General features: G+C 48.3%; 2 protein-coding genes across 3 annotated transcripts in view; one reads left to right on the top strand and one right to left on the bottom strand.

The window, feature by feature from the left end:
* Window positions 1–6,935: 6,935 nt before the first annotated feature.
* On the bottom strand, window positions 6,936–12,649 carry LOC119453315 (NADH dehydrogenase [ubiquinone] 1 alpha subcomplex subunit 6). Its single transcript, XM_037715355.2, has 3 exons — window positions 12,479–12,649; window positions 11,793–11,908; window positions 6,936–7,202 (listed from the first exon to the last, which is right to left on the bottom strand). Exons 1-3 carry the CDS (start codon window positions 12,603–12,605, stop codon window positions 7,077–7,079), a joined length of 369 nt encoding a protein of 122 aa, XP_037571283.1. The 5' UTR covers window positions 12,606–12,649; the 3' UTR covers window positions 6,936–7,076.
* A 150-nt stretch (window positions 12,650–12,799) lies between these two features.
* LOC119453314 (zinc finger protein Xfin) overlaps window positions 12,800–18,712 on the top strand; it is a 40,827-nt gene continuing 34,914 nt past the window's right edge. Inside the window, exon 1 of one of the 2 annotated variants that reach the window (XR_007467077.1) lies at window positions 12,800–17,502. Coding sequence is in view for 1 of the 2 variants with exons in the window: in XM_037715354.2 (XP_037571282.1) it covers window positions 13,172–17,086 (3,915 nt within the window). In the remaining variant the exon portion in view is untranslated. Of the gene's footprint in view, window positions 17,589–18,712 lie in introns of those variants that run through there. The other variant, XM_037715354.2, reaches the window with a different exon arrangement.

Raw genomic sequence — 18,712 nt, 5'->3', positions numbered from 1 at the left:
GCAGCACGCGACGCTCATTGGCTGAAAGCACCGCCTCTGGCAGTCCGGGACTGTCAGGGGACGGATAATCGAAGAGGCCCACTGGCAAGCATCGGAACATCCTTCAACAGTATACCTCATGCTTTGCCTTTTTTCTCTTCCTTGTTCCGTATTACTAGCCCAACAGTAAAAAACAACTTTTTTATAAGAACCAGTCATGGTTCTTATATATGACGTCATATGACATCACACACACATATATATATATATATATATAATGCGTCATATGACGTCATGATGCACTGACTCGCTCCGTTCTACTATCGCTGCAGCAGCCACAGGCCAGTGTAGTCGGGGAAAAAATGCGCGCAGCAGTCACGCCATTTTTTTTAGCAGCATCATCATACCTAGCCTTATTGTTTCACGACGTTATCAAATTTTGCTCATCATGACATCAAAATAACATCGACGACACCAGGGGTACTGTTTTGGACCAACGTTGATTCTGGGCATCGTCAAATTCCGCCACATTGTCAAATTCAGCAATGGCGACATTTTGAGCCAATCGGAGAGAGCCTAGCAGCCCTCTGGGCCAATAGGAGCGTACGAGATGGCGCAATTCGAAAATATGGCGGAATTTGACGATGTCCACAATATCATCCCAGGACTGGCACTTCAACGCGAGCTATAGAGTCAGATTTACCGTGTAATGCCCAAACACAGTTTAACATTAACTGAAAATTCGAACAAATTGTTGACATATGTTTCTGGCCATGGAAGTACATATGTAGAAAAAAATTTTTTTCTGTTATAACTCAATCACTGTACTGATTAATTAATTAGTCATTGGTTTGTTAACTATATCCACAGCTGAAACTTCACTTCAGCGTATAAGAATGCAACTATGGGTTGCATCATGTTCCCCGTGCTGCAATTCAGCATTTTGGGGCATCAAACTCAGCGTAGCATTTATGATGCATTGGGCATATTATAGGGTTAAAGTGTTTCCCAGCCATTCTGCAATCCTTTTACGTGTGGAAAGCGTGTGGCCGAGTTTCTACAACCTAAGAATGCTTTATATTCACTACTCACTTAAGAGGCCAATTTTTATCGCGATAAATGTAGCAGGGCACCTCTCCGGCCAATATGACAACGCGCCACAACTTGTGCTTTTGCATATTCCGGCCACGGTATCTTAACAGGGAGATCGCTTTTAGGCGAAGGCCTCAATTGCACAAAATGCACACAAATTCAGGCTGTCGAAACGGAAAGAATACCAGTTTGGGTAGGGTTCAATGTGCTCCGATTTCGTTCCGGTTAGGAGAAATAAAATAATAACGGTTCGCTGAACCGGTTCGACGCAGTACATGTTATTCTGCCCCATGGCGATATGTTGCATAGTACTACTCGACTTGTCCGCATGGCGCATGAGCAAGTTTCATCAGGAGAAGGCAGGAATTTACGAATGAATTACACAGATAACGGCAGAAGTGCAAAAGGTCGCAAAATATTTCTAATGTTCAACTAATATTATTATAAAGAAACTCATCTTTAAAAAAATGATAGCTGAAAATGCATATGCAAACCCCGCAGGAAAGTGGTGCAAATGCTATGAGCACGAATTATTAACAAAATATTTTCATGGCCCCAAACGACGGGGAAAATGCGGCTATACACATGCCTCTCGGCAGCCAACTGTCGTATGGCCGCTCATTACCATAATTAGCGCGGTTCGTCGCAGCAAAAATTGTGGTAAAAGATCTCTGTAATGGCAGCCCAGCGAAATGTCATGCAACGTGAAATTGACGTTTAAGAAAACGGCCCTTCCTGTGACGCTCCTCATGTGACATTCCTTCAGCCAATCAACAAGCTGTCATGGGGACCGTCTTGAAACCACAAATTCGCGAAATTGGAGGTGCATTGCATGGGCTTCTGCACGCTACCATTCACTTTATTTTTAAAGCGCTAACACAGCAATGCAGCTGTAAAGGAACAGAAAAAAAAGTTTCATTTAAGAAATTCTGCAGCTCCGTGTCAAGTTTCGTCATATTGATGAAAGCGCAAAATTGCATTTTGCAAGACTTCCCGCTTCGCTTCGCAATTTTCAAAACACGTGACCTATCGACAGCCAATCAGAGAGCCAATTGCGGCCGTGCAACCGCCATATCCGTGTCGAGAACAGAACCTCAGAATCAAGGAGGTTGCTCAGAATAGTCTGTTGTGAAATTTTGCAATGGTGAAATTTTGAGCCAATCGGAGAGGGCACAGCCGTCCTTCAGGCCAATCGGAGCTGACAAAATGTCGAGTTCGACAACATGGCGGTATTGGGCAATGCCCAGAATAATCAAAGTTGGTCGTTGGGCTAGCTGGGTCTGCATTATAGAGGTAATTTTCAGCTTGTTAGACGGGGACAAGAAATGCACTGTGTGTGCCCGCTGTCTTGTCCCCTGTCTAATACGCTGTAATAGAATAACACGCAAATGAATTCCTTTCTCCGTGGCTAACTACTAGATGCTGAAAGCTATATACACTAAGTAAAAATACTCGGGCATGCTAGACTTCTTTCTGCCTTTATTAACTGAGAGAAACAAAACGTCTGCATTTTGAATGTCGCGTGCAAGCTGCGCGGCATTGAACATGACATTTTTACGTCGGGCATATATTTTGTCATTTTTGAACTTTTAGATTCTTGTAAAGAAAAAGAAAAAAAGTTGAAATGTCAGATTGGGTTACAGGGTTCGTACAGAACATTTGACTCAAAATTGAAGGTTCATTCAAGGATTTCAAGGATGCCGAAGGCCAAAATTCAAGGAGGTGGAAACAGACCTTGTTCGTGCACATATCCTGAAAGTATATGAAATCTCCATAGCTGAAATTTCTTGTAGCTAAACAGCTGCTGAGTTGGACACATGCGTCAAGCTCTTAAGGTCACTTTCCCATTGTAATAATGTCGTGTTAAAGCCAGAAGGCTGAAACTTACGTTCCGCCAGGCATTTCTAGAGCCTACGGCTCTAAAATGAAGCCATATATGATGGTTGTGGTGTGAACCCACAAGCAATATAACAAAATGGTGGTATGGCTTACCTCCGTGTTCAGCTTAACTTGAAGCCCATGCTTGACTTGATCTAAATGGCGTCTATTGTGAAAGCACCTAAGGAAACACAATGAGCGTCTTCTGCACGTTGACGCCAGGCTTCGTTTATATCAAGTCCAGTATGGGCTTCAAGTTAATATACATTTCGGAATACGGGGGTAAGTCGCTTGATTTGGCTTCGTCTAGCTCTACGATGGCAGCAGTGATTTAAACAAGTCTGTCGTTGGTGGCTGTGGACACACCACACTGCAATCGTTTAGCTACACTCTCATAATAAAATCTATAGTGTTCTTTCTTTCCTGATAGACAGTGTTCATGGCATAGCCACTATGGGTATATTTGCTTCTTCGAATGTTCGCAATCCACCTCCAACACAAGTTTTCAAGAAATTAAAGGAGCACATTTATTGTCAAGGAGTTGTAAGGGCTCTTGAATGTCTTTCTTTTTTTTTTTCGATCTCGGGGGGGTTCAAGGACGTGTACGACCCTGGGGTTTATTGTTTATTTTCGAATGTAGTGTGCTTATGTTTGCTAGTAAACAGCTATAGTTGACTGGCGCCGGTTATAGCCATTACTAAGACCTATGACGTGACGCCAAGCTGAACAAAATTTCGAAGCTGGCAGACCTGCCACGTGTCTGCCGTTCTTGAATACTTTCCCACATTCCGAAGCTTGCAATTGCAGCAAGATCTTATATTTGCAATTCTGCTGAAGGGTCATCAAACAATCAAGCTTCCTACTAGGTATATCTACAGTCCCATCTCTATTAATGACAGGTCATCCTCTTAATAAAGTCTGGCTGTGACACTCTAAGAATCCAGTGGCAAGTATGCAAACCCCGCTGTGCAACGGCAGTGGTGCAGGAACTTAGAAGCAGGACGTACAGACGTTCATGATGCAGGCGGGTAGGGAAGGAAGTGAGTGTCAACCGATGATCTTGTTCAGCGAGTGGATCGGGCGATTCAAGAAAATCATCGATTGACAATTTCTGTGTTGAGTGATTCATTGCCCGAAATTTCAGTCATTTCTCTATAACATCATGAGTGAGAGACTCCAGTACCGCAAACTCTGTGCGAGGTGGGTTCCCAAGATGCTGAATGACCATCACAAAACACAGCGAATGGGCACAGCCTTAACACTTGTCCAGTTCTACCATGATGGAGATTTTTGGAAAATCGGCGCAGGGGACGAGACATGGGTCCGTTTCGAAAGTGAAGAAACAAAAGAGCAATCCAAACAGTGGATGTATTCTGATTCCCCAAAAGCAAAGAAGTTCTAGCGAACCTTTTCCAGCAGAAAGTGTATGGCTACTGCGCTCTGGGACAGTAATGGTGTTCTCTTGCCGCAATAGCCAGTGGGGCCCTGGAAGAGGGGCTCCACCCACAGTAACCATGCACAATCTTTATTTCAATAAAGTTGTTTCTCTCTCTCTCTTGGTGGAATTCATGGAACGTGGCACGACCGTCACTGCCGCCTCGTACAGCATGACTCTTGAACGTCTACAAAAGACAATTGAGAACAAGCAAAGAGGAATGTTGTCATTTGGCATTGTCCTTCTTCGTGACAATCTACGGCCGCACTGTGCAGCTGCAACCACGAAGCTCCTGCAGCGTTTTCGATGGGAAATGTTTGATCACCCACCGTACAGCCCGGACTTGGCTCCCTCCTATTAACATCTCTGCTCACGTGAAACGATGGCTAGGAGGACAGGAGTTTGACACAGACAATGAGCTGAAGACCAGCATACAGAATTGGCTGAAAGCACAGGGTATATAAAAGGTGGTACCACGTTACAACAAATGTCTTAATCGGAGCGGTGACTTATGTAGAGAAGTAGCTGGAAAGTGTATCTAAATGTTCCAATAAAACAGCTTTGATTTTCACGGTGGTTTTCATTTCGCAACCGATCGGACCTTGAAAAAAAAAATAGCCCTCGTACCAAAGGTATTAGACAGTTTTAGTTTAGCGTTATTACGCTCCGCTTAGCTGCTGAGTGGAGCGGAAGCACGAATGCATATGCGCCTTCCGCTTAGCCGCAAGCGGACTAGCGGAGCGAGAAACGCGGTCCGCTTACATGCTGCCTATGCGGACCGTTGCTGCAGTCTTTAGCTAGCGAGGGTGGTCGATGCACGCGCATGCATCGAGGCACCTTGCATCGAGGCACTATAGTCGTGCGAGCGTGAATAACTTGTGTAATACACCTCCAACTGGTTTTTTGAGGAAACAAAGTGAACAGCACAGCTTAGCACAGCTAACAAAAACATCGCCAGTGCATTGGCGTCAGAAAGGATTGGATTGGATTCGAAATGCAACCTCGCTGGCTATTACGTGGTGTGATGTGTGGTGCGCGACGGTGATATTTGTGGTGTTCGACAAGGTGCGGTGCATTGAAACAAGGAGCAGACGACAAGTAGTGCGCGCGCCGAGGCAAATTCCATGCTGATGGATAACGACGACGCCGAAGACCGTCCGGCACGTGAACACGCGGCACAAAGAAATCAAAAGAAAGCCAATCCAATCACAAAGGAACACGGAGCCTCGAGCAGCCAATGAGAAATCGACAAATCGGCCAGAGCGACAGAAAAAGCGAGCCGCGCTGGCAGTAGGGGGGAAGAGTTCCAGAAGCGGCCCCAGGAGAAGGTCGGCCACCGGATCAGGGGTTGAAGACGGCCGTCGGGTTCCGGACCCGAGCCACCAGGACTTCAACCGACCGGGGCCTCCTGCCAACCCATTCCTGGGCGTCGCCACTCCATCCGTTCGGGAACTGCTGCCCGAGGCCGGTGAGCGTCTACGCCCGTGGGCAGAACGAGAGCTTTCGGGCTACGGGCCCGAGCTCTACGACCAGCTGCCTGGCCAGGACGCCGCCGCCGTCAACCCGTGCTGCCAAGCCGCCTGCCTTCCTGGGCATCGTCACTCTGCCCGATAGTCAACTGCTGCTGCCCGAGGCCGGTGAGCGTCTGCGCCCGTGGGTAGAACAAGAGCTGTCGGGCTACGGGCCCGAGCTCCACGACCAGCTGCCCGGCCAGAACGCCAGCGCCTGTCTTCCCGTGCTGCCGAGCCTGCCTGTCTTCTCACTCTACACCAGAGCTGCCACGCACTGGTAGCCTGTACGACAGTCCAATACGACGACCTTCTTTGGTGAGGCCAACACCACTTCTCTCGTCGTCTCGTCTCCGCTGCTTCGCGTCGAGACTATAGTATGCACACACGCCTGCTTCCTGCCCTAACGTTTTGTGCCGTGATAGTCTTTTTAAGTGTTTGTTTTTATGGGTTAATTTTCGTTTCAGTTTTATTAAATGTTTGTGTGTTTCCCAACCAACGGCTTTGTCCTCGATTGGGTTCTGGGAGGCTCCGCCTTAGAGAACCGCCAGAAACATTAAAACAAAAGAACCTGTCATCACACGTGGCGTTCGCCAAGTCGACACTTCATTTTCCACTCGATAAAATGGACCTGTAAAACATTACAAGCGCCTGTTTAGATACTTCACGAACAAACAAGTTATATATATTCGTCTTACTTTGTAAAAGTGACAAAACATTTTATTTTGTTTCACTACGCTGAATTTGACCAGAAGGCACTGCAACTACAGAAGGCCCGCTCCGCTACGCATAACTAAAACATGAAAATCGCCCACCGCTCCGCTGTGGCTTAGCGGGGCAACTCGAACCGTAAAGACGCTCAACTAAAGCACTCTATTCTTGTGCTGGATGCGACTTCGTTAAAAAGAGGTTCGACTATACTCGGATCCTGCCTTGGTCTGAGAGTTGATGCCAAGGTTAATTCTTACAAGATTACTAGCACAGCAGCTTTTCCAAAGACTATACATTAATTTGCTCAGAGTGACTGAATAACGAAATAAAACTTCGTTTTCAAAAATTGTTTATTGACTGCTAAGGTGCTTTATGTACAGTTCAACTAGTTCTTGCTTGCAACATGCGGCAGTTTTAAGCTCAGAAGGCCTGCCAAGGTGGTCAAGTTAGCAGCCTCTGGCAACTGTAGCCTCCTATTGACCAGAAAGAAACTTTGACATAAAGTCTGTAGGCTTCGGGTTGACTGTTTGCTTGAAGTAGTTCATAACATGAGACTTCTGCTTGAAGATGCTGAGCGTTTCCACAAGCTCCATTTGACCCTGCGGTTGAATAACACAGGGTAAAAGGTATGATAACATGACATATTGAGCACAATTACTACAAGGGTTTGTATTATGCCGAAGTATCATCATTACTCAGGAAGTTGTGGCTTCTGCATAATGTACAGCCCACCATCGGACAACCCACACAATGCAAACGCATCTAAAGCACCTTAATTTTGACACAGGTTGTAAGCGGCGAACACTGAATGCTTTTTGAAGGAATGCGCATTAAGCTAGCACCACTCAAGGCCTCCCTACCAGAAAGCTCTGGCATCATCCACAGAAGCAGCAAAAAGGTGTTTAAAGCATGTTTGGGTTAAGTATGATGGTGGCTGTACTCAAAAAGAAAAACCTTGCGGTGTTGAAACTATACCTTCCGCTAATTATCTTCGGCATTCGAACCACAAATGAGCCACAACATTCAAGAGACACAGTCGGAACCTTAGAATGATTATGCAAATGAGAAAGAGTATGTATGCACATGCCAGGCAATGACAGTGACTAATTTACCCTTCATTTGCATTTGTGTTCATTTACCACATTGTGCATCAATTCACAGCCCCTTCCCGACTGCCGGCATGTGCTCATGTTTATGAAGCACATTACCAGGTGAGAACCCACTTTATCCTTGTGATACAAACCCCTGTGTATGTGCATGTGCGTGTGCCACACACTCAATGCTAAGCACCCATACTGCTCTTCCCTTCAATCCTGTCACGATCATTCTTATCTGTGTACATGGATCTGTTTGAATACAAGCCCTGCTGCAGCATTCTTGAAGCTTCATATGTGTTTTTGTGCAGTGAGATGAAGAATGCTTGCAAAAGTACCACTGCACAAGTCAAAGATGAACACTGAGAGTTTTTCGTAATCAGTAATATCCAATGGAAATTAATCTCACTGCTGTTTGCAGCGAACTTTTTCTCAAGATGTACCACATTTGCACGATTCTACCGCGCCCCCCGATTGTAACGCGCAGATCAAGTAACGAAAGCTGAGTGTACCGTGTGTTTATACAAATTTATGTAACATACAAAGGCACACAGACACGCACCCAGCTGTACCATAGCGACTAATGACTATCAGTGTCCGACGACACCTCCTTTTCGCTGTCTACCAACGACAGAACATCATCTTCAGTTCCATCTAATGCATTAGAAATGACACATGTACATCAAACTGGAAAATGGTGACCACAAACCAAGGCATAAAAAGAAAACATTCGTTCATTGGCAGTGTGGCTAGCTACCTTGCATTGAGCACTTTTTTTTGGTACGAATCGGTTTTGTTTTTGATTTTGAGTGGAATTGGTTACGATTGTAAGGTGTATGTAAATTTGCACACACTTTATGTTCAAAAAAGGTGCGCGTTAGAATAGCGCAAATACGGTAATATTTTTGTGACACAGAGGCCACTGACTGGTATTTGGATGTGAAATGTCTTTCAGTTTGGTTTAGGGGGCAGCTTATGAAAACCACATGTAACAAAAACATGTTATACTATTACCGCTTATATCCATTCAAACATACTACCAACGCGCCTTACTTTGGCATCGTTGTTTACAGGAAAAAAGCCATTACTCAATCATTCATGTGTCGTGCACACAGATCGCGCCGTTAACATGCCACGAATGGCACAATCGGGGCTAAATTTAGCCTCCCTCATGTCATGGCACAGCTCGGCAGAACATTTGTCAATCCGAACGGGAGTGGTCACGTTTAGAGAGTTTACTGAGCCATAGTAGGTATAATCCATCGAATTAAAACCCGTGTTCATCACGAGTTAATAAGGCCTACAGGTGTGATATTTGTTGCGAAAATTTTGTGCTTGCTCGACGCCTCTGTGTTCGATACTTAGGGTCCAGAAATGGTGTGAAGAGACTCGGGCAGCAAGACGGAAGGATACCCAACCCCTATGACAACGATGGAACGTGCCTGTCTCCATGGGCAGCACAAGTGCACGAGCCCCAACCATCTACGAGCGCGGCAGGCTTGAGCTACGCATGGTAGTCTTGGGCACCGCCAGTAGAGGGCTCACCTCTGTACCCTAAGTGCCCAGAAATTCTCTGCAAAATAACCGGGCTAACTACGAATAGGACGCGAGCGTGATCGCAAAATTAGATTTGGGGACTGCGACTAGCTTTTTAATGCGTGAATAAGTATACCTTGTACCTTTGGTTACGTCATGTCTGAACCCTTGTGCCCATGCACCTACTGCAGCGTGCACAAGACGTTTCGCCACTGATCTGTACTGTTTCACTGGGTGCCACTACGCCGCTCGCTGAGCCGGGCGCAGGTGAAGCCAGCAGAAGTGCGGCGTCGTGTGGCTGCTTGTCCCAGAAGTAGGGCATATGCTGCACTTACTAGTGCACTTGGTCGGATAATGTTGCGGCCATTACAATTCTTCTTGGTTTTCCGCATTTAAGGGGGTGATGCTGTCTCATGTCTGGTAAGGGATTTTATGATAAGATTAACCTGTAAGCAATATTTTTTTTATTACATAAAGCGCTTTCTCAATTGCCAGTGTTTCCAGCGCACGCCACTCATGTTAGCGAAGCTGCCGGCACAGTGATGTCCAATTCTTGATGTCTACCCAATAGATTTCAACGGCTTGCTTCGGTAGTTTAGGGCACAACAAGCAGATATTCTAGGGGAAGAAAAAAAAAAAAAATGCCGAGCTCCCATGCACACTAAGTTTCGCTGCAAAGTAACAAAGCGCTAACCGGCTATCCAGCCCCCTAAATTAGAGATCTGTGCGTTTTACATGTCCCACTGTGGCTACGTTCCTACACGATACAGCCTACGTGATGTTTTGCATAGCTGGCAGCAGATTACAGAGCACTACTACCATTATTAACACATAACTAGCACTATCACACAACTAGTGCATGACATGTGGTTGTGTTTACATAACACACTATACCAGGTAAGAACCGATGTCACTCTCGCGACACAAAGGCCTACGCTGCAGCCAAATGTGCGAGCGATGGCTTCTGCTACCAAGGCAAAGATCATCTGCTACTGAGCAGCACTCATGCTGCTTTTCATCCCGTTTGCTCTGTCACCAAGTTGTTTATCAGATATGTGCCCGTCCTGTTTGTTGGCTCCAATACTCCAACCGCTCAATGAAAATGCACCATGTGTTTTTAAACTCGCTGCGAGGACTTGCCCTCTGCGCGGGGCTTCACGGCCCTGGGTCGTTGGACTGCTCCGCCCCGCCCCGGGCCAAGCCTCTGAATGGGGATGCGGCTGATCGAGGGTCACGGGACATTCTAGCTACATTCAACGAAGTCACTTCGCATTATCGCTTGGGTCGTAGGGTCTTTCCTCCACCCCATTCGCATCTCACCAGGGGACAAGAAATTACGCTCAGACTGCTACAGACAGGGGTTAACCCCTGTCCAGCTGGCGTTTCGGTATATATGGATATATCTCCTGACTGCCCGGACTGTGGGAGTGTGTGTACATTTGAACACATGATGTGGGACTGCCCCACATACCCAAGGAACTCAACACGAAAATCATCTCAAGACGAGGCTTTTCCGCCATCAAAAGCACGGATCGTCACCGTCGGCTGCGGGCAATCCAAGGGGCCCACGGTGCCACGGGCAGGTACTCCCTGCCTGTCCCACCGTGGGAGCAGCCCACAGGGGGGTCGGGGTAAAACCCGGCTCTCCTCCCTCGGTCTTCAATAAAGTTATTTATCTATCTATTTAAACTTGCTGCAGCGATCCCCCTAGCTTCATGCACGTGGATGTGCAGCGAGATGACAAAAGCTTGCAAGGCATTTCCAAGTACACATGCAGGACAAAGAGGAACATCAATATATGTATTCGTCTTTACAAAGATATTACGCAATGATAATCCCACTGCTGATTGCACTTTGTTATGGGGGAAATGAAAAATCTTATAAAACTAAGGGAGCTGAAGCAAGACAACATTACACTTTGAACTGCTGGCAGCAGATCTGCGAATTTAGCTAGCACCCTACGCTCTCGATGGATTTGAATTTATTAATCACAAGAAGATATGTACATTGGGTATGATATAAAGGTGGGGGGCCCTATCACTCTTGTAGGAGTTGTGGAGGGGGCCCCCATGTTATATGCTGTCATATAAACACTAGAGCGCGTGCGAAAAAAGAATGTGTGAGACAGTACAAATATGATGCGTACTCATGAAGCAAGTGACGCGAGCATAAAAGAGTGAAGATTAGTTTTGCAGCTGATAAATGGCTGTTGTGCTGTAAGATCTGTTGGTAATTTATTCCAGAGCTGCAATGCGGTATGCGAGAGTGTAAATGATCCATAATTAGGGCCCCATTGTGGCTAGCAGCTAACACTCTTGTTTCGTTCCTTACAACGCCGTCTCAATAGTGAGCGCAAAGCACACCTGCTCCTGCGAAGCCGGCAGGCTGTTGAGCCGTGCAACTGTCACATGAGACTCGCATGAAAATTGATGAAACTGCGCGACTGGCTCTAGGTTTTTATCGAAGACGACAGCATCATCTGCTGCCGACGTCAGTGCTGCAAGAAGCCACGATAACAGACTGTTCCCAGAGCGGCAGCATGACTGTCGAGGTCGTTACCTTGATAACTAGAAGATCGATGGCCCGAATATCACGAACATGCTTGTTTTTGACGTACTCTTCCCGCAACTTGGCCCTCGCCTGCTCCGCTGACACAGGTATGTCGTAGAGTTTCACTGCAAAGCGACAACAGAGCAAACCGAAATCGTCACAGGCGCCAGGAAAAGCGCGATGTAGCGAGGGGGCTAGGTGCAAGAGCCTCGCTAAGGTGGCTACAACTCTAGCCGCGCTTCGAAAGTTGTTTGCATGCAGCCTTCTCACGCAATCGGCGCCGCAGAATCCTTGTCTTATACGGGCGTCACACGGCGCACTTTTGAGCGCGATCGAGCCAATCGTGTTCGAGAATTTCGCATTCGGATCGGGCTTGATGGCGATTGAAAGTGGCCGGATGACACCGGTATCACTTCTGTTTTAGCAGGAATGGTACGACACGAACAAAGTGTCTCGCTGCATAAACTTCGCCGGAGACATTACACCAATCGTGAGAGGAAGGCGTAGTCAGTCATGAGCATGTGCAAAGTAAGTTTGCCGGTTTGGATTTGCGACAAGAGCAGCTTCTTATGCAGCCGGTGACACCGTAGCGCAGCAGAGGTCACGCACAGCTGAGATGACCAGTCGGTTGGACTGTTCCGTTCGGCGCGCATGCGAAAGCGGCTCGCAAAGAACGAAATGTCTTCGCTGCTTACCAATTTGAGGTATTTGGCGATACCAAGCCTTGTACAGGTTCAGTGCCCTTCGCTTTGCTTCACTCTGGTCGAGGGAAAGCAAAGGTTTCACAGTTCGAGCCGTCGATTTTACTAAGTTGGACGCCATTTTGTGAGTACGGTGGCGTCCTCGCGTGTCAACCTAGGTGTCAACAGACTTTAGAGCACGACCTACTGAACAACGTGCTTTAGAGCACTGCTAGCACGGTAGAACGTTCTAATTCATGGGCCGATGCAACAGGCTGACAATTGTAGCCAACAATTTGGATGAAAGCAAGCACTGATATGCTACACCTAAGAAAGAAATACAATTTGCGTGGGTACGAATTGATCCGAAAGCAAGCAGTGATTCTGCTTCCGCTCTTCCTCTTCCTGCACCACTTCCGTTGACAGTGCCCATGTTGTGCGCCAACTTCGGACGGAGATCGGAGTGCAGATAGAACAGTCTGGTTTGACTTCATGTCGGCGAACCGCAATCGTAAAAGTATGTGCCAGTGACAGTCGCGTAAAGCGTTCTCCCGATTATGTTCGTCGCTTGCGTATCCATCCCGTGAGCGAGCCACCCAGAGAATCGAAAAAGAAAAAAATATGCACGCTCCAGCCCCCAGCGCTAAAATGGCGCTCAGCAGTAGATCCTTTCGAACGTTCGGATCATGCGTTGCATGAGGCGTCACAATGTCTCAGCTCGCCCGACAATCGCCGATTCAACAGCACATGTGGGGCTTCAATGCCCCGCACCGCTGTGCCCACTGCAAACTGCGCTTCGTCGACGAGGACGAATTGGAACACCACCACCGGCGCCAGCACGGCCTCAAGCTTCTGGCCGTGGAGAACTGGAACTCCGCCGAGCGATGCTACGGACCAGTGTCGGCAAGTCCCTCAAGAACGTCGCGGGTGATCGACTTCACCTGTCTCCTGTGCGGCCAGCGAGCAAACTCCCGGGTCGAGGTTTCGGCGCACATCACTCGCGCTCACTTTCGGCGTGTCTGCATCTCCTGCGGTCGCCTGTTCACCAACGAGGCTGCGCTGAAGTCTCACCGCAGGAACATGCACGACGCCGCGCGAGTGAGAAATGCGCCGTCCTGCGGCACCGACGCGTCTTCGTCGTCCACTTCCTCGTCTCTCGAAGTGTGCGCGGTCAACGAGCCGGCGAGCGTGGTGGAGAGCGGCAAGGTCGACGAAGTGCCAAACGTCGACGAGGTGCCGACTACATCGCCCGCCCAAGTCGACTGCAGCATCTGCCAGCTGTCCCAGAACCACCCGCAGGATTCCAACGGTGCGTTCAGTTGCGCCCACTGTTTGTGGTCGTCGCTGAGCGTGTCGCGACTGAAGAGGCACCACCTCGAAAAGCACGACGACAAGGGCGAGTACGCGCAACTCTTGCTCCAGGAAACGCCTGCTGCTGCTACCGAAGTTGAGCCGCCGGCAGCGCACGGATACAGCGCTAGTTGCTCTCGAGACAGTTTCGCGGACAGGGACACCGAAAGTTTCAGCGGACGCTCATCTCGGGCCGAGAGCCCCGATCTCGTTGCGGGATCGAACGACGACAAGATTGGCAAGGCGATGGTTCCCTCCGTAGCGGGCCTTGCTCACCCTCACGACAAGAAACGAAAGGAGAGGATGTTGGCGGGAGGAAAGCTCGAGATGGCGTGCCCGAGTTGCAACTTCAGCTGCACCACGGTTCTGGCGCTTCGCCTGCACCACATCTCCAAACACGATGGGACGCCGTTACAGGAACCGCACAGCGAAGATACCAGTCGGAAATCAGCAGCCGCTAAGGCAAGGCCAGTGTCGCGCAGCAAGACAGCTAGATCCGACTCGAAGCTGTCGTCGGACGGTAGTCGTCCCAACAGTAGTCGTTCCTTCACGGCACACGGTTACGAGCACGACGGCTTCGTTTGCAGCGACAAGAGTAGCGTGGAAAGCGACGACGAAGATAGCACCAGCACAATCACTAGCGCGAAAAGCCCGCCCTCGGACGCCGATGTCAGCTGGCATCCGAGTGAGCTGTCGGGTGAAGAGACACTTCAAGAGGAGGAGGATTCTTCCAGTGGCAGTGTGGACAATGAAATGTCTTGCGTATCTTGTGAGACGTGCCGGCAGAGGTTTGCCTCCAAGTTGAGCCTCGCAGTTCACATGAACAAACTGCACAGGATGTCGTTTTTCTGCATCTATTGCTCCCGCAGTGCTAAGCGTGTTGACCTTTTGCGGCTCCATCACCAACGAGAGCATCGCCAGCGCCCATTCAATTATCACACTCTTGAAGGGCTCAGGTTGGTGACGGTTAACGACGTTGACTCGGATGAGAGTGAAGAGAATGATGTCAGTAAAAACGCAAGTTTTGTTGGCAAGTCTATCCGGCATCCCGCGAGGCACCGCCATCGAGCCGTTCAGAAAAGCCCCCCCAAAAACTCCTCGCAGCAATCACCTGTGCACAATTCTTCGAGTGAGCAGTTTCGTTCAATGCCGTGGCGGCGGAAAAGGCCCAGACTCCTGTCCTCAAGCAGTGAGGAGACAACGGATTGCTACGAGCCAGAGACTATACCTACCATTTCACGCTGTGTCTACAATGGTTACCGCTGTCCCAAGTCTGTTCGCGCTTTCCGCCAATTAATAGACAACGTAAGCCGCGAGTTCAAGTGTAGTGCTTTTACTTGCGGCTTCAGCACAGACAGCTCTTCAGATTTTGAAAACCACCTGAAGAATCACAATCTCGCTGATGTCTTCTGCCTGTATTGTGGTGCTAGTGTTGCCAGTCCGAGAGCCTTGCTAACTCATCTCGAAGAAGACCACAGCGATCTACAGTTTCAGTGCTCCAAGTGCTTGTACCGAACTGCCCACCCTATGCATTTCCGTGTTCATTTTCCTCAAGCTCACCCGCTGGATTCGGTTGCATCGATTCCTCTATCCAGTCGTGGGGACCCTCCTGCATCCTCTTCCTCTGTACAGATCAAAGAATTCGATCCATACGTGTGCGGGTTTCCAGGATGTCTGTTTAAAAACAGGACACGGTCCGAGTTTGAAAAGCACTTTGGAGAGGCTCATGCCGATGCAGACTCATTTCCCTGCGGAAGCTGCACTAAAAGTTGCCAGTCTGTAACGGCACTCATCGAACATCTTCAGGAGCATGGTTTTGCCGACATTGAGTGCAGCTACTGCAACTTCGGAACGGAAAGCACCGGAGCCATGATGCTCCATGCCTGCTACTGCCACTCGAGCCACGAGACCACGTTTTGGGTCAGAAGCAACAACCTCAGCCAGGAGCTTCTCACTTCTTCCGACAGGGGCATCAAGTATGAGACCTCTTGCGACTTGAGCTACTTGACTTTCCAGCAGCGCTGCTGCTTCTGCCCGGCATTGGTCTCTGGCTTTCAAGACTTTCAGGCGCATGCATTGAGCAAGCACGGTCTCTCACTCTCCGCACAAGAGCTCGCTGACAAGCTCTTCATGTCATATGACTACATAGAGGCTGTGAAACATGGCCAGTGCCCCTTCTGCTCCTTTGCCATCAACGACGTCAACCGTCTGCAGCAGCATGTGTTGAAGCAAGAGCTTCGCCTTACGGCCTACGTCTGCTCGTCCTGCCTCCGCGGCTTTGACGACCAGGTGTCCTGGCAAAAGCACATCGACAATGAACGTTGCTCTGCGACCGCAACGCTGCAGTTGTGCGACACCGGGCCGCTACTCTCGTGGGTGCTGCAGAACCTGGTGTTCAAGTTCCAGCGCTTCACCTGCAGCCACTGTGCGGAGGTTTTGCGGGTGGTGTCGACCTTCCGGAACCACCTTCTGCGCCACTACACATACTACCCAACAACGTGTAAGTTGTGTGGCCAGTCATTTCGCGGGATCCGGGCCAAAGAGTGCCACATGAGAGCTGTCCATGGCGGGTCAGGCTCTACCGAAGGCACGGATGCAGACATCGATGCAGAGGTTGCGCGCCAGACCATCGTTCGTACCCCTCACACCTGCCAGCGATGCGGCTTTCAGACGTTCAACCAGACGTACCTCGAAGCGCACGGGGAAAAGTGTTCCCTGTCCGCAAGTTCAGTGCCTGCGCTTCAAGCGAGCAATGACAGGTCCGAAAATGGCAGTGGAACTACGGAGGAAGATGAAGATATCCCGGCATATTACTGCATGCACTGCAGTGTGAGCTTTATGTACTTGGAGCGACTGCTAAGCCATGGCTTCACTCAGCACGGCTGTGCCTACTCCTGTTCCCGCTGCTACCGAGGCTTCGAGACAAAGGAACACTTTGTACGGCACTGCAGGGGCCGTGCCTGCAGACGGCCGCCGTCCGTCTTTAACGTAGAGGTGGTGAAGAGGTCCTCAAAGAGGAAGTTTTTCTTCAGGGAGATCGCCATTGACTACGACATCGGCAACGGGTCGTACAGTTCATCGGGAGAGGATGACGAGATGGAAGAATGCTACTACTCTTTCTACAACCAGGATTATGAGCCAGTGCAGGGAATTGGCCGCACATACATCACGGACGAGGCGACAGGCATGAAACTTTCGGTGTCAGACATTGCAAGAGTTCTGAATATCAATGCCTATGTTTGTGTTGCTGATTGGAAGAGGAAAATTCGTTGAGCTCGCTGCTTGGAACGACGACTTGCTGGCGGTTTTTTTTCTCCCTCTGTTTCTTTCAACGGTCCTTAATTTCACTCCTTTTGTTTCATACTTTTGTGGTGCATTCCATAACTTTGTGCAATGCGCACTCAAGTGTTGTGCATATTGTGCTTTTGATGGACTGTTATTTATGAGAGCCATTGTTGAAAGAATGTTTTCTCTGTGGCTTTACACCGTGGTATTATTTCTGTGACTGGTGTGTGATTTTATGGTAAAAAAAACAAAAAAAAAGTATTGCAAGAAGTCTCCCTGGCCGTGTTGTAAAACGCCCCACTTCTTCTATGTGCTCTAGGTTGCCAGCCGGAGACACATCAGTAAGCTTAATTGACTTGGATGCCACCATGCAACCGTTTCCAGTAGAACAAGAATTTGAGATAGTTGTGGAACACACACACGTCCTTTTTGTTTGAAGCTTCACCTTTATTACTATCGCCGTGTGGTGAATGAACATTTTTTCGTACTCTGAATTTCTCGCTTAAAGGGTTAGGTTGGACTCAAACAGTAATTAAAGCCACAGCCTATTTCTGCAGCAGGTCATTTCAGTCACCCGGAGCTTATGTACGTAATCTCCGTATTTATAATGTGCATCAACTTGAAGCCCATGCTTGACGATCTAGATGATGCCTGGCGTGAACATAGTGTCATTGCGTTTCCTTCGGCGTGTTCACTTCAGGTTTTACCTTGACCGCATAGACTTCCAGTTAAGGCGCATCTCTTAATACAGGAGTAAATGCAGCAAAAGGCTCGAGTAATGTGCCCAGGGTTCTTTTTTTTTCTCAACCTAATTTAACAGCTCTGTAATTTAACACATCAGTAAGCTTAATTGGCTTGGATGCCGCCATGCAACCGTTACTGCCAGAACAAGAATTTGAGATAGTTGTGGAACACACACACGTCCTTTTTGTGTTTTTGTGTTTGCGTGTTCACGTCAGGTTTTACCTTGACCGCATAGACTTCCAGTTAAGGCGCATCTCTTAATACAGGAGTAAAGGCAGCAAAAGGCTCGAGTAATGTGCCCAGGGTTATCTTTTTTTTTTCTCAACCTAATTTAACAGCTCTGTAATTTAACACATCAGTAAGCTTAATTGGCTTGGATGCCGCCATGCAACCGTTACTGCCAGAACAAGAATTTGAGATAGTTGTGGAACACACACACGTCCTTTTTGTTTGAAGCTTCACCTTTATTACTATCGCCGTGTGGTGAATGAAAATTTTTTCGTGCTCTGAATTTCTCGCTTAAAGGGTTAGGTTGGACTCAAACAGTAATTAAAGCCATAGCCTATTTCTGCAGCAGGTCATTTCAGTCACCCGGAGCTTATGTACATAATCTCCGTATTAATAATGTGCATCAACTTGAAGCCCATGCTTGATTTGATCTAGATGATGCCTGGCGTGAACATAAAGTGTCATTGCGTTTCCTGCGGCGTGGTCAGGTGTTACCGTGACCGCATAGACTTCCAGTTAAGGCGCATCTCTTAATACAGGAGTAAATGCAGCAAAAGGCTCGAGTAATGAGCCCAGGGTTATCTTTTTTTTTTTTTCTCAACCTAATTTAACAGCTCTGTCATTTGTTTTTCCAATGCTTGT

Source organism: Dermacentor silvarum, chromosome 5, assembly GCF_013339745.2.
Source record: "Dermacentor silvarum isolate Dsil-2018 chromosome 5, BIME_Dsil_1.4, whole genome shotgun sequence".
Lineage (NCBI taxonomy): Eukaryota > Metazoa > Arthropoda > Arachnida > Ixodida > Ixodidae > Dermacentor > Dermacentor silvarum.
This window is presented reverse-complemented; position numbering and strand designations above follow the sequence as displayed.